Here is a 15400-nt window from a genome sequence, read left to right as displayed (position 1 = left end):
TAACCTTGTAGGGGGCTGGTTTGCCTTCTGCCAAGTCCTTGCTCTACTTCAATTACATGGGTGTTGCTGAAAGACCCAGCAACCTTTCCCTAGCTACAAAAACTGCAGAGCAGCAATGCCAAATAGGTATTGCCATGGAGACCCGAAGGACAATGCCCTGCTAAGAGAAGCAAACCTCATTACTGAGCCATTTAAAAACATGTAACAGTAACCTCCTGTTTTTTAGTTTTTATGTTATGAGAGACAAGCAATTTCTCCATTTATAATGAACATCTGAGATTCCTGTGTTTTCATCATGGTCTACATGTTAGTCTCCCAGCTCAATCCCAACACAATAGTTACAGTTTAATACAATTGTCTTCACAAATCACATTTGTACTATTTTCAGATTTGGACAGCAAATGCAATACTGGGGGGGGGGGGGGAGTCCAAGAATTCTGCCCCTGACAAAAAACAACAACCCTAGACAGAATTACTGTCAGGAAGCATAAGCTCAGGACTCATTTTAAGTGCCAAGACAAGATTTCCACAAAGCAATATCTATCCACCTTATAGGGTTTGCCTCTATAAGGCAGCCAAGTTTTGGTCTAAACGACAGTGAGTTTGTATTTCAACGGGAAATCCTAACCATTTGCCCTCCCGACCACAGTTCAAATCTTTTTATACTTCAACAAAATGAAATATTGTTATGTTTATAATTTGTGGAAAATCAACAAAGATTTATATTAGAAAATGAAACGCAATTACAGATTTTTGAAATCAAAACCTTTGTATATTTTAAGAGTTAAGGGTCTTAACTGCAATAATTGCAAGTTACTGACACCAACAGAGCAACTACACTGACTACTGCTTTTATTAACTTAAGACGTATCACTTCTTCTATTTGAGGCAGGAGAGCAGAATCCTTTATTCCCTTCACTTCTGCTGATCTCCAACTAGGGTTGGGTGAATATGTCAATTTCAGTTTATCTTTTTTCCCCCCAGTTCTCCACATTTCCACATAGGCTTGCAACTTTTTTTTTTAAGTCCTCATGAAAATCCAACAACATTTCAGTGCAAATTTATCCAAAATTTTCCTTAATAATTGCATGCAATTGTTCCAAATATGCACATTTTTGCAAAGCAATGTCCTCAAATATAATGTATTTTAATGTTGTTCTCACTAATATATGAATTTATATATGCTTTACCATAGTATGTGCTTTCTTTGTACACATTACTTGACTGATGAACTGAATTGCAAAATTCAAAGAAATGTGTTTTGGTTTGCATGTTGTTTCAAAAAGTGCAGATTTTAAAAGTTCATGTTTAAATGCAAACTGGATTGAATTTCTCCCTTATCGCTATCTCCAATGCAATGTTTACACCCTCCAAAAATAAACAAAAAACTTCCTTAAAGCTGCTTATCTGGCTGTACCACCTTCAATTCATGATGTTTCAAAAGTGCTAGGAACTCCCAAGAGACTTAACACAATGCACATTCTTAAAATAGCATTAAATCAGTTTTAAATAGCATTAAATCTTTCACTATCTATGGAACAGACAAAGTTCTTAATTGTCATTTCAATTAAGAAATTTTGGTTTTCTGTAGTCCAGTCCCCAAAACTCAAACTAAGTTGAACCTTGGAAAAGGTTATGTCTGCATATGACTATGATTTAGGCAAGACACCCACAGACTCCTGACAGCAAATAGAAATGAAAATGCATCAAGTTTTAATAGCCTTAGTACAAAGAATTTGTAATCCCTGCTTGCTGTTTCCCTCAGAGCATAACTAGAACATATTTAAAGCAGTTCCGTTCCATAGCCCATTTCTATTCACTTTTACTCAAACCTAAATGCACAGAAATACAACTTAGGCTGAAATTGCTAGCATATTTGCTTGGAGAAAAGTTACACTGAACTCAATATAACCTACCTACTTCCATGTTCAAATTAGCAGCTTGAAACTCAAGTTTCAAGTCGCATTTGCACAGAGTTGTTCGCATCAGAGAGGGGCGGAGATGTCTTCACCTGATACACATGGCCTTCTTGTTTCTTTGCCCCTGTAATTCCTTTCATTAAGCGTTTATGTGCTCTACTGGCGCAACAACTGTTAAGGGTATGTTCACATTATCGGTTACGCAGCATCCAGTTTCCATACACACTGAAGCTGGTTTCAGAAACAATACATGGAGCAGCAGTATTTATCAATATGCTACAGGTTTGCTATTGGTTGTGGCTAACGTCTTGCGAATGTGGCTTCAAAAATTAGCGGATGGAAGCACACCGGATGTAGTAAGTGGTAATGTGAACATACCTTAAGGCAAAACCCTAAATGATAGCTTGCATTTGATACATTTAACACGCTTTCAGGAAAGAGGTGAACAGACTGTGTTATTGTGGACCAACAGTTTAGTTCTTCTAATTTATTTTATTTTTAAAAAATAGGAGTAATAGTACATTTGCTTAGGTAACTGTGAAAGCATGAGTTTTTAGTGGATAAAGCTAGGGTCCCCAACACAGAGTCCCTGAACCTTCCATTTCTTATTTTTTAAGTGTGTGTGTGTGTGTGTGTGTGTGTGTGTGTGTGTGTGTGTGTGTTTAATCGCTTGGGTAATGCTGTGCTGTAAGTGAGGCATCCAGCCCCCACACCCTCATATCTCGCTTTTCCCAGATTGCCTCTGGGTCCCATGTGGCTGTTCTGTCCACTTTATTTCTTTGGCTGTTGGGGGAGGTTTTCCTGATTTTTGGTTGGAGGTGGCTCTCCCAGAAGTTTTTTCTGTTATTGTTTTTTTCAGAGGTGTGTGGCTTGCCTTGGTTTTACTGGGGGTTTTGTGGAAGAAGGATAATTGCCTGTGGTTTTTGGTTTTGTTTTGTTTTGTTTTGGAGGTTGTGGGTGTTTTGCCTGTTGTGCGTGGAGGTGTCTAAGCATCTCTAGTTTTTCTTCTGTGAAATGGGAATTTTGTGATTTTTAGATTTCCAAATGTGTCCCCAGGCCCCAAAACACTGGAACCCAGAGGAATCAAGCATATGCATTACAATGAAGTACATATGATACCATGGAAACCGAGAACAGGGTGCAAAAAATGATTACTGTAGGTTCCATAGCATGAGTTCTTCACCCAATATGCATTTTGCTTTGTAAATGCTTTGTCGAAACTAAATAATGTGCATGACTTTCCTCTAGAAGTGCTGAGAGGATTAGTCATTGTTTGGAGCATGATTCAGGAAGGTAGAGTGCTAAGTGCTAAGCCTATTCAGCTTCCCTAAATCATTTACTGGAAAGAAAGCTATCAATGTGTATTATGGCACATGCATATGAACAAAAATTCAGATGGCTTGGCCAGTCATTTGCACTTGATAAGCAGTGCATCATTTATTCCTTCCCTCCTACATATAGAGACAAAACCACATTTTATTTACCTACAGCTGGAATAATGCACACCTTCAACTGTATGTTGATAACACTAAATCACAATCTATGCCAATTCATGCGGCATGAATGAACTGCTTGGTACAAATTCTTCAAAGCACAGCGTAAAAAACATCAGAACTACAAATATAAACAATAGTGTTGGAAATAACCCCCCCCCAAAAAAAACACCTTATCAGAATTCTAACATTTATCATTTAATGGCTTTTGTTCACATGTATTTTATGAACATAAATGACAACAAAGCTAAGAAAGAAGCTGGTGAGAAATAGTAAAATTTTAAGCATCTAAGACTGCAATCCTAGGTACAGTTACTTGGGAGTAAGCCCCACTGAACTCAATAGGACTTACTTCTGAGTAAAAGCCATAGGATTCAGTTGCATGATGCTAAATTTGTTCAAGGGTATTCTGTCAGCAAAAGGGGGGAGTGAATAATTCATATGCTAAGTAAAAGCTATACCACTGAGCTTTTTTACTTCATATCATTCTCTTTTATAAGAAAGCTGTTATTTCCCTTTGGTGATAAACAGCAGTATCCCCCCTGCAACCATTCATTTAGCTAAGATGCAAGTTTTCCCAAAAGATAGCATGAAACAATACCCAGATTTTAACATTTCAACTGAGTTCTGCCACAGTCTACATGCATTTCCATGTGTCTAATATTTATTCAGAAGTGTGGACAGGGGGAGGGGATTTAATAATTCCACAAAGATTATAACTGCCACACTTGTTCTTTCTGCAAGGACAGCACTTAACACTGATAAACATTCTGGACACACACAGAGTGATACTCACATAACAACATATGCAGAGACTCAAGTGTAAAAGCAGTGATGAATGTACTTGCACCTGATTATATCTAACACACTGCAAAACGAAGGACCCAAAATGCTACAGAGATACAGTCTGAAAATAGTTAAAGACAGATCACTCAACTCACCGAAAGAATGAATACAAGTATCAATAAGGTCATCTAGGCTGGCTCCCTTGGCTAAGTGACCCAAAGACATTGTTATGTTGAACTCAGCAGTTCTGGCAAGATCTGAATGGGAGCAACAAATCTCCTCCAGCTCAACAGCTGCCTTTGGATCAATGCTGCATCCTTGTGAAGCTTTCCTAAAGGGGAAAAAATAGAAGAATTACATGTGAGAGCACCAACACTTAAGTGAGAAATTTAACAACAGTCTCTACAGCAGGTTGGAAAAGAAGACGCTTGACTATTAAGCTCACAGGAATCGGGCTATTCAAACACTCCCCTCCCACCTAGAAAATGCATCAAATTAGGTTCCCTGTTTTGTAGAAGACATTCCCTTCTACAAATGTACTCATTGCTCCATGTATTCTAAGAGCCACATGTGGCTCTCACAGCACACAGACCTCTTCATTATTGTGAAGACATTTTATCCATTACTTTTTTAAAAGCATACATTAGAAACAGCAAACAAACTAACAACCACACCTTGCACTGTCAATTTAATTCATCCAAATAAAACAAGGCAGCAAAAAAATACATCCCACTATATGGAAAAAAATTCAAATAAATGTCCAGCTTCTGTGGCACATTTTGTAAATACAAGACTGCAGAATTCTGGGAAACTGCATGCTTATTTCTACTGCAAACAAACAAACAAACAAAAAGACAGCTTGAGAACATCCATAAAGTAACAAGCTCTGGTCCTCCATCTAAGTTCTGGGCACTAGGACTTCTCTGGCCTCCCCCACAACCACTTTTTGCAAGGAGTAAACAAGCAGCTCCTGAAACCCATAATACTTCTACAGCCACTTTGGAAGCTAGTTGCTCAGCAAGAGAAAGGCATTTTGAGAGATGGGTATCTGGAAGAGTGAGGAAGTGCTTGAACCTTTTTCCTGCCAGCAGCTTCAACCCTCCAGTTTCCATACCCACAAGATGCTTCCTCCCCTCCCCATTCTGTGGGGTTCAAAACAAGTGTTCCAGGTTATTTTGGAATACACCCATTATTTTGATACATTTCATAGAGATTTGATCAGTTCTGTCACATGGATCGGATGCATCTCCCCATAAAACTTAGAAAGGCATTGTAAATTAACTATATTCCAAACCTTCGTGACTCAACTGATGATGCCAATTTCTGCTTTGACTCCTTAGCTATCAGTAATTTTGCATCGGCTTACACCTTATCGTTTTTTAAAGAAGATTTATTTTATGTATTTTTATACCATCATACAAGTGCATTCCCAGGCTGGTTTACAAAAATTAATTCACCCTCCTGCTCCTTAGCACAAACCTTTAAACAGCCTAGTAAAACAGTGCAAAAATCCACGGCTATCTTAATAACTTGATTAAGCTAATGCCCGTACCATTTCTGGTACAATATACTTTTCCTTCATAGTTGTGTTACATTTTTTTATTTTTAAAAAGTAATGATATACAGAAAAAACAGTTTATGGGTTCCTTCTCCTTTTTCATACTCTGCAATAGCCAGAGAACCAAGGTGAAACTATGCAAATAGACAGGGGACCTATTCTTAACAGTTCTCATTATGTTCAAAATAGAGTAGAATGTGCATGGCCATTAGGGTAGCACAGGCATCCAGAGAACAGGAATCTGCCTTTACACTGCATCAGACTGGTCCATCTAGCTCATTACTGTCCACAGTGATAGGCAGAAGCTCTCCAGGAGTTCAGATAGGGTCTTGTCCCAACCATGACCTAGCATGACCAAATTCAGCCTATAGCTATATAGTGAACTTAGATACAGTCCTTCACCTTCTCTCCAAATGAATGGCTGCCATTCACTTCTGTGGAAAATATGTAAAGCGCGCTACTTGGGAACACTGTTGCAGAGCGGGACAAAATCTGTTCCCTTTTTGGAGAAGCACTCTAAAGTAATAATGGATGTTTGTTTCTGAACTTTTAAAAATGTAGGGCCACCCCACATTTTGAAGAATGCTCTGCCAAGACGAACATCCATTTAGGTTTTTAAATATATACATATCTGTAGAGGCCTAAGACTGTTACAATTAGGACAGAGGGTCCATGGCACATACCCGTCAACTGTCTGGGACATTCCGTTTTGCAAGAGCACAGTGGCAAAAAATGTGCAAGATCATGGCCAGGTGTGTGCCTTGCGTGAGATTGTGAAGCCCCAAAATGCAGGTTTCTGGGTGCCGTGCGCTTGCACAGGTCACGGGACTTGCATTGGAGTGTGGCCCGGAAGACACACAGCCCAGTTTTGCACTGGGACACATTGGAGGGTATGGTGGCACCATTCACATACCAAACACTACCACAGATATATCAACACTTTCAAAAGTAGGTGATTCATGCCTTGGCTTTTGAAAAACAGGGGGTCAGCAGTACTTAGGTGACTGGGAACCACTGCCCTAAAGAACTGTCAGATGAATATCATCTAGAACTGGTGATTTGCTACTTTTTACAACTTGTTAGCTAGGAGTCAATCTGCATGCTCCTTTAAACACATCTTTGAATACTGTGGATTCCCATGGTGTTGTCATTTTCCCCCTTTTATTTTCAGCCAAAATCAGCTGCACAGAGTCCTAAGCAATCAGGGCCACAGCGTGGCTAAAGTGGGAATTAATCCTTTGCCTTTTACCATTTTCCCACTGAAAATCCCCACTAAATTGGTTATTTGCTGCCATGAGCAATGCTGCACATCAGCGCTGCCCACCTTCATGTTCTCATCATGTTATGACGCCCAGGCAAAGTGGGAAGGAGGAAATTACATTTCACTCATCCAAAGTTCCACTTGGCAGTCCAAAGACAATTCCAGTTTAGGTTCCCCATCCCATTTCAGCCTTAGCAGCTGGGAAAAGGCAGCAAAAACTAGGCAAAGCATTTTCTGATTCACAGGCCAATGGAGATGATCCACCTTAGAACCATCTCAATTACTGATTTCCAGAGAAGTAGCCATGTTGCAGGAAAAGCACAGTGTCTTGTGGCACCTTAAAGAGTAAAAAATGTTTTGTGGCATAAGATTTCATGGACCACCACCCGCCTCATCAGATATTTACTCACATCATATAATTGCAGTCCACTTCATCAGCTATTGAGGCTTTTATAAGCTCACTTGTGGGGAGGGGGGAGTTCCTCCAACAGTCCCTTTCCAAAGGTTTATCAGTCAAGTGCTAACAGCCAAAAGAACTAACCCAGCAAGACCCAACCACTTTTTAAATGAGTTTTGCATTAATTTTAGTTTTCTTTTGATGCTGTTAGCCACTCTGAGTTACCACTGGCAGAGAAAGATGAGGTAAAAGTCGAATGAATATGTTGTTCTACAAACACTACCTCACATGGAGTTTCTGTCCTCACATCTTCAGAAATAAGATCAGTAGGAAATCTCTGCACCGACTACATCCATTATTACCTTCAGAGAAACCCTGTGGTTTCTCTGTAAGTGCTCACGTTTTGCATATATGAAAATGTCTTACGGCACTGTGATATTTGTTGCAGTACATTAATCACACTGCACAAAAAACACCAGGCGACATCTAACCATGAACTGCTAAAACATAACATACAAACAAACAAACCCTTAATCACACAGTACAGGGACCCAAACTAACCACAAGCTCCCTCTGTCTGACAATAAAGGGAAGAGGCTGAAAAAAAATACCGTATTTTTTGCACCATAACACTCACTTTTTTCCTCCTAGAAAGTAAGGGGAAATGTCTGTGCGTGTTATGGAGGGAATGCCTACGGGTGGCATGCCTACGGATTTTCCTCCTCTAAAAACTACGTGCGTGTTATGGTCGGGTGCGTGTTATAGAGCGAAAAATACGGTACATTGCAGTCAGACTGTAGACCCCGAAGTCACTTCAATTGTCCCTGGACATTAATTGCATAGGGTCAAAAAATAAAATTGACTAGGTCTGAATAAAGGGATTGTCTTCAGCAATTTATACCCATTACTTTGTACTGAATGCTATGAATCTTGGAAAGTTCCTGCCCTGGAGGAAGTGTATCATAAGTCATTGTGAGCAAGCACCAGCTATAAAGCCACAACCAGCACAGTGGGGTAAGGGACTGTCATCTGCCCTGACTTTTTAATGTACCTGAAGAGAACAGCTGACTCAAACAGACCTGCTTGAAACATCAAGCCTGACAAGTGGTTGAGACTTCCTGCTCACTATTCTGGAGGAAGTGTGTAACTGGCGCCTTGTAATCATGCCCTAGGCTGGAGTTTATAGTCACAAACACAGGAGAGACAAGAGTCTGTCAGTTTGACTTGAGTAGTATGGACAGTCTCCCCTTTTCTGCCTCTGAATTAACCTGTGATGGGAGAGTAGGTTTGACAAGAGCGGGCTCTGGGATATGGTGACTCTTTTTATCCTGTACTATTATTGTATTAATTAGTTATGACTCATTTTTCTCTTAGTTTCTGATGGTTCTAGGGTGGGTATATCTGAATCGTTTATTATATTGGCTGCTAGAGTGAAAAAATAAATGTGTATTTTTTGCTAAAACAAAGGTTGCTGTATTCATGAATTTTGCACTGATATTTAGTTGAACTGTTATTTTCTGAAATACTGAACTGAAGGTCTGTTTCAAGTTTCTTGTAGCATTTTATTGTTAGATGGTGTTTCATGTTGTTCGCCTGTTGTGCTAGCATCTTTGAACTTCATTTTGGAGAAAACAGCAGGGTCAAATGTATTATCATCCTATAAAGCTCTGATTGGTGATTTATTTATTGAGGCAGATTTCTGTAATATATTACACTGGGGCATCAGCAGCAATACTATGTGCATATCTGTAACACACATTTTATAAGTGCAAGAGTTTTGTTAAACATACTTAATATTCATTCTGCCCTTCATAATGAGCTAATGGTCAGATTTTCCATGCTGCATACAGGTGACCACAAATCTGAAACCAGGCTCCTGGCAAGTATGACTATCAGTCTTCCTAAAAATACTTAGCCTCTTTTAGCATCTCACAAAAAGGTCAGATGGTGTTAGACCCAGTGCTTTTTCTTTTTTTGGAAAAAAAGGTGCCAGTACTCACCATGAAGTTGTTACAGTAAGTGCCATACTTTTAACATTTGAATAAATAAGGTGTTGGTACTGTGTACCCTTGAGTACCCTCTGAAAAAAAGCACTGACCATTTCCACACAGCACAATATCATGCCTTTCTGGTGCTATGTGTGCCGCCTGTTAAGAATATTAATAGTGAGACAGAACCACAGAAATCAAATCTATATTCTCATCAATGCAGGTCTCACATTCATGATACAGACAAATGCAGAAACACCACTAAAACTCAAGATATAATGCTAAACAGTGGACTAACATTACTAACATGAGCTACAGGGAACCTTGGGCTCACACTTCCGAAACAGCTGCAAGGAAGCAGTAGGAAGCTTTGGTTCATTCTTGTAATACCAAACTATGGTTTAATGTTATGCCTGAACACAGCCAAGGTGTGTAGATCCACCCTTAAGAGAGGGAAGGGTAAAGAGCATGCAAGGATGGGTGTTTGTCCCCAGTATCTTACTTCTGTGTAATTCAGAAAGGGTTTGTCTATATTTTTTGTAATTCATTTTACTGTACTACAAATTCCCTTTGCAAAAATTATGTGGTCCTACAACAAATATGCTTCTGAATGCAGCAAGCAGCAGCAGCAAGCATTTTTTAAAACAACAACAACAGGGTGGTAGAAAAATTAGCTCACAGTATTTATTTGTAAGAAGTTTTGGGGACCCTGCACAATTTGTGTGGTGGCAGGGAGCAATTTCTCCCTGTGTTCCTTGGGGGAAGGATTCAGGCTCTGAGACAGCTTGCCAATGTTGCTCCCCCCACCCCCTGCCCCACCAAATCTGACTTCACAACTATGCCCTGAGATTGCACTAGAAGACAAGGGGGAACTTCCACAACTTCTTTCCCCCGTGCTCCCCACTAAGGAAACCACTGGGGGACAGATTGGTGCCACCTTGTTCGTTCTGCTGTCATACTGAAATGTTGTTCATGACGGAAAAGCACTGTCATGCGCTGCCCATGGTCAATACCTGTTTTGGGAGGGAAGCACTTTGACTCCACCCACCCAATATTTTCCTGCAAAAGTCGGCTACTCTTTTACTAGCGGTAAAGGTCAACGCCTAAACTTTGGACCACCGGCCCCCTGGACACCCAGTGCAGAATCATGAGCAGGATCAAATTACGGTATATTAAAGCCTTACTTGTCGGTTCCATATTTATTAGTGAAAACGAAAGTGAGCCCTTGACTTAAGCCGCCTGATGCTCTGCTCATTTGGGCACACAGAAACAGAGGGGCACATTTTTTGGCAAGGTTAAAGGAGCAACCTTATACAGAACCAGCTGGTCCTCCTTTTACTTTTCTAATTGAAGTGTGTGGTTGTTGTTTTTAATGCTTCCCTCAGCTCACTCACCACCATCCCTATAGAAACGTCCAGCTGCTTTGGGAAAGGGATATATATATATATATATATATATTCCATGCACTCCTCGCCCCCAAGCTGGAAAAGTTCGACGCTTCGCCGCCTTGCCAAGCGTCTTTGTTCCCCGCTGCCCACCGTGTGGATGAAAGAAGATGCCCGTCGGAAAAAACAAAAGGAGGGAAGCCGAGACTCAGACGAGACGTGCGCCGGCCGCTGAGGGGAGAGAAGGAGGGAAGCAGCTCGGGGCATCTCTAGGGACACTTACAGGGTCGGGCTCCTCCTGCTCTTGGCGGTCTCCATGTCTGCGCCGACCTCAGCCCTCCCTCCGGGTCGCCTCGAGACTCCCGCGGAGCGCCGCGCGCGCAGAGCTCAGCGCCGACTGGCCGCGCGCGCATTGCTGCCCGTCTCCTCCGGCGCCCTCGTGCCGCCCAGGCTGGCGGGGAAGGTCGAACTTTTGCGCTCGCCCAGCAGCGGAGTCGAAGGGAGCCTGGAGCCCGGAGCCGGAGGGGAAGGGAGGGGCGGGGCCGGGGCTAAGCAGAACTTCTCCCCCCTCCCTTCCTCCCTCCGGCTCGAGGAAGTGGTGCTCCGGGGCCGTGGCGAGTCTTGGGAGGTGGTCATGCGCGCGCGAGGGTTGGCTAGATCAGGGCTGCTCAAAGCCCGTGCCTTCCTCGCCCGCGAGGGACCTCCTTTCTGGGGCAGCCGTCGACATCGAGCGGGACCGGCGCCTTTTATTTTTTATATTTTTTTTGCTCATATGGGGAGACTCTCAGGCTTTCGAAAGCGGCGTCACGTGGCGGAGACCCCGGGGGTGCGAGGGAGGGAGGGGAAGCTGCGCCGGTTGAATTTCTGCCTGTCGTGTAGCGCTTACCCGAACCGTTTTGCTGGGAAGAAAAGGCGCCTCGCGGAGCGGTCCTGTCCTACGTTTGCACTTGTTTCAGTGGGATTTAATAGGACTGCTGTCTCAGCCTGCCGGGCCGTGCTCTTTGCTTAAGAGTAGCCTCATTGGCAGGCTCATATACGTGAGATTTCCCCCAGGTAAAGGGTTTGGAAGACTGAAATCGGACTTTCACATTTCTTTGATCCAAAGAGCTCTTTCTGTCAATATACTTAGTTACAGGTAGGTAGCTGTGTTGGTCTGCTGTAGTCGAAACAAAATAAAAAAAAAATCCTTCCAGTAGCACCTTAGAGACCAACTAAGTTTGTTATTGGTATGAGCTTTCGTGTGCATGCGTGGTATCTGAAGAAGTGTCATGCACACAAAAGCTCATACCAGTAACAAACTTAGTTGGTCTCTAAGGTGCCACTGGAAGGATTGTTTTTATTTTGTTTTGTCTCTATACTTGATATTGATTGTCAATAATAGTGTCATTGGCGGGGGCGGGGAGATTGTCCGCATCCTTATGGGCATCGCTAGTGCCTTAAAAATCAATACAAAATGAGAGCTTTGTGGCTCCTTAAAGGCTAGCCAACTTATTGCACATTTTGGGGATTATAGTTTATTTCATCAGATGCATGAAGTGTTACCCTGAGTTGAAAGGTGTATGGGGTCAAAAGCAAAAAGTACAGTACAGTGGTACCTCACGTTACATACGCTTCAGGTTACATACGCTTCAGGTTACAGACTCCGCTAACCCAGAAATAGTGCTTCAGGTTAAGAACTTTGCTTCAGGATGAGAACAGAAATCGTGCTCTAGCAGCGCGGCAGCAGCAGGAGGCCCCATTAGCTAAAGTGGTGCTTCAGGTTAAGAACAGTTTCAGGTTAAGAACGGACCTCCGGAACGAATTAAGTACGTAACCCGAGGTACCACTGTATGACAATTCTGTGTAGTTGGAAATAAGAAAAAATCACAACAGTGATGATTGGTGATAACAGAATCATCCCAGTTTTGTCTTGTTAATTTAACTCAGCGGCTCCCAAACTTTTTATGGCTGCTGCCCCTTTGGTTCCATAAACTCATCCCGAGGGCATCCTACCCTATAAAAAGCAATATTCAGAGTAGTGGTTTGCACAACCCACTTAGGAAGATAATAACATAATAAAATTCAGAACAGTAACAATTAATTGCACATTGATTCAAAATCCAATCTAAACTATTTACTGTAATTAACTCAACAAAACTGATGAACTTGGTCCAGTGATAAAAGCTTTTCAAAGTCTGACAGACATTTATACTTCCAGTGCCCCCAGCCACCCCTTTGCCTCTTAGAGCCCCCCTGGAAATCCCACTGTCCCCCCAGGGGGCAGTACCATCCACTTTGGGAACCACTGATTTAACTGAATCAGTTGGTTAACACATCTAGTTCTGCCATCAAAGCTGTTATGAATAGTTAAGCACAGGTTAAACTTTTTGCTTATCATTGCCATCTGACCCTCCTTTATATCCCTATATGTTTGTGTTGTGTACTATCAACTGAGGGTAAATACACCTGATCATAGAATCCTAGTCTTAACACCCTGCAATGCAGGAATATGCAGCTGTCCCATATGGGAATCGAACCAGCAACCTTGGCGTTATGAGCATCACGCTCTAACCAACAGAGCTATCCAGCTTCTGTTCCTGGTTTATTCTATTCTTATTCTTACATGAAATCTTGTGTTGCAATAAATCTTCATGGTTCCAAAAGACTCACTTGTGCTCATGGCTCTGCACTGGCTCTTTGCTCATGCCAGGAAGAGTGAGGCCGAGAGGAAAAGCTGTAGTTCAGTGGCAAAGCACATGTTTGCATTCAGATCCCAGGCTCAGTCCCTGACATCTCCAGGTATAACAGGGAAGGCCAGTGTGGGAAATCCAGTCAGACAACCTGTTTATCAATTTCTTCGAAGAGAAATAGACAGCATTGGCTTCTTAAATGAGCATTCATTAGGATTTGGTTTGTAAAGCATGGACCACTTATAAACGCCATCTCCAACCCTCAAAAGATTCCATCAACGGTGTCTCTGAAAAATTATACACATTTGGGAAAATAGGCAAACTAATGCCAGTGTACTGGAAGAAGCAAAGATCACCAGTGTTAAAGCAATGATTCTTCAACATCAATTTCGTTGGACTGGCCATGTTGTTTGGACGCCCTGATGATCGTCTTCCAAAGCATCTACTCTATTCCGAACTTTAAAATGGAAAGCGCAATGCTGGTGGTCAACAAAAGAGGTTTAAAGACTCTCTCAAGGCAAATCTAAAAAATGTAGTATAAACACCAACAATTGGGAAATGCTGGCCTGCAAGTGCTTCAATTGGAGAACAGCCTTTACCAAAGGTGTCATAAAATTTAAGATGCTTGAACTCAGGATGAAAGGGAGAAATGGGCTAAGAGAAAGGCACGTTTGGCAAACTCTCACCGTGATCAACTCCCATCCGGAAACCTATGTCCCCACTGTGAAAGGATGTGTGGATCCAGAATTGGCCTCCACAGTCACTTATGGACTCACTGTTAAGACCAGGTTCATAGAAGACAATCTTACTCGACTATGAGTGATCACCAAAGAAGAAGAAGACATACTGATTAGTTTGCAGAGGGGTTAGAAGATGTTGGCTATTTAATGATTTTGTGAGGTGGTTTTCTCCTGTTATCTTCATTGCATAAAGTCCTATCTTTGAAGAGGGTTTGTTGTGACCCCATCAACTACACTGGTCAACAACAAATTTGTTGTCTGTCTGCGTTTTTTCAGTTAATTTAGGACGAATCTGATGCACTGAATCCAAAAATCACATTGGTTTTGCTCAATCAGGTCAAATTTTTGAGCTATGGCCACATGTCGTTTTTTTTACGTTTTTGTTCACATGTACGCTTGTGTGGAGCATTTTAAAAGTTGGTGGGGGTAAAATGCCATGTCGAATAATTGTTTTGATTGGAAATGATTATTTTAATGACAAGAAGTATTCAGGTCCGATAGTTCTGGGTGATTATGTCGAAAAGGGATCAGTTTGAAGTCATAAAACCTCGAAATCTTCCATAAATTGGTGTGGCAAAGCATAAAGTTGGGCGATCAAAACTAAGTTAATGGGGCAGCCACCCAACGAAGTATCCTGATCTTCAATCAGCACGTCGTCCTGTAGCTCATTGTGATGAAATTCCAGTGCCTATCTTTGGAGAACTTCCTGACATTAGTGACAAAGATGCCTCCAGTGTTGAAGGACATGAAGAAGAAGTGGTTCTTGAAGATGATGCTCCACATCCATTTTCCCAAAAGGAGTTGAATGATCTAGTTCACGACCTCAGCTTGTCAAAGGACTCTGCCGAACTGTTGGCATCCAGATTGAAGGGAAAAAACCTCCTCTCTGACAGTGCTCGCATCAGCTTCTTCCGCAACAGGCATCAAGAATACCTCCGTTTTTTCTTGGAAGGACTTGGTGCACTGTGCAGATATTGGGCAGCTTCTGCTCAAGCTTGGAGTGCCACAGTATGAACCCAAAGATTGGAGACTATTCATTGACAGCAGCAAGTGATCACTGAAATGTGTTCTGCTACACAACGGCAACCAGTTTGCCTCTATACCCCTGGCTCACTCGAGTACACTGAAGGAGAACTATGAAGCGGTGAAGTATGTGCTGGAGAAAATTGGTTATGATCAGCATAAGTGGTTTATTTGTGTTGAC

The 15400-nt window shown here is 41.9% G+C and overlaps 1 protein-coding gene across 1 annotated transcript in view; it reads right to left on the bottom strand.

Moving 5' to 3' along the window:
* RASGRP1 (RAS guanyl releasing protein 1) overlaps positions 1–11554 on the bottom strand; it is a 43165-nt gene extending 31611 nt beyond the window's left edge. The window contains exons 1-2 of the mRNA XM_083613040.1: positions 11071–11554; positions 4354–4529 (exon numbers count right to left, since the gene is read on the bottom strand). Of these exons, the coding sequence (XP_083469166.1) occupies positions 4354–4529; positions 11071–11105 (211 nt within the window). The 5' untranslated portion in view covers positions 11106–11554. The remainder of the gene's footprint in view (positions 1–4353; positions 4530–11070) is intronic.
* Positions 11555–15400: the final 3846 nt, after the last annotated feature.

The sequence above is a fragment of the Podarcis filfolensis genome (assembly GCF_964270895.1).
Source record: "Podarcis filfolensis genome assembly, chromosome: 1".
NCBI lineage: Eukaryota > Metazoa > Chordata > Lepidosauria > Squamata > Lacertidae > Podarcis > Podarcis filfolensis.
The sequence above is the reverse complement of the archived record's forward strand: the minus strand, read 5'-3'. Positions and strand labels throughout refer to the sequence as shown.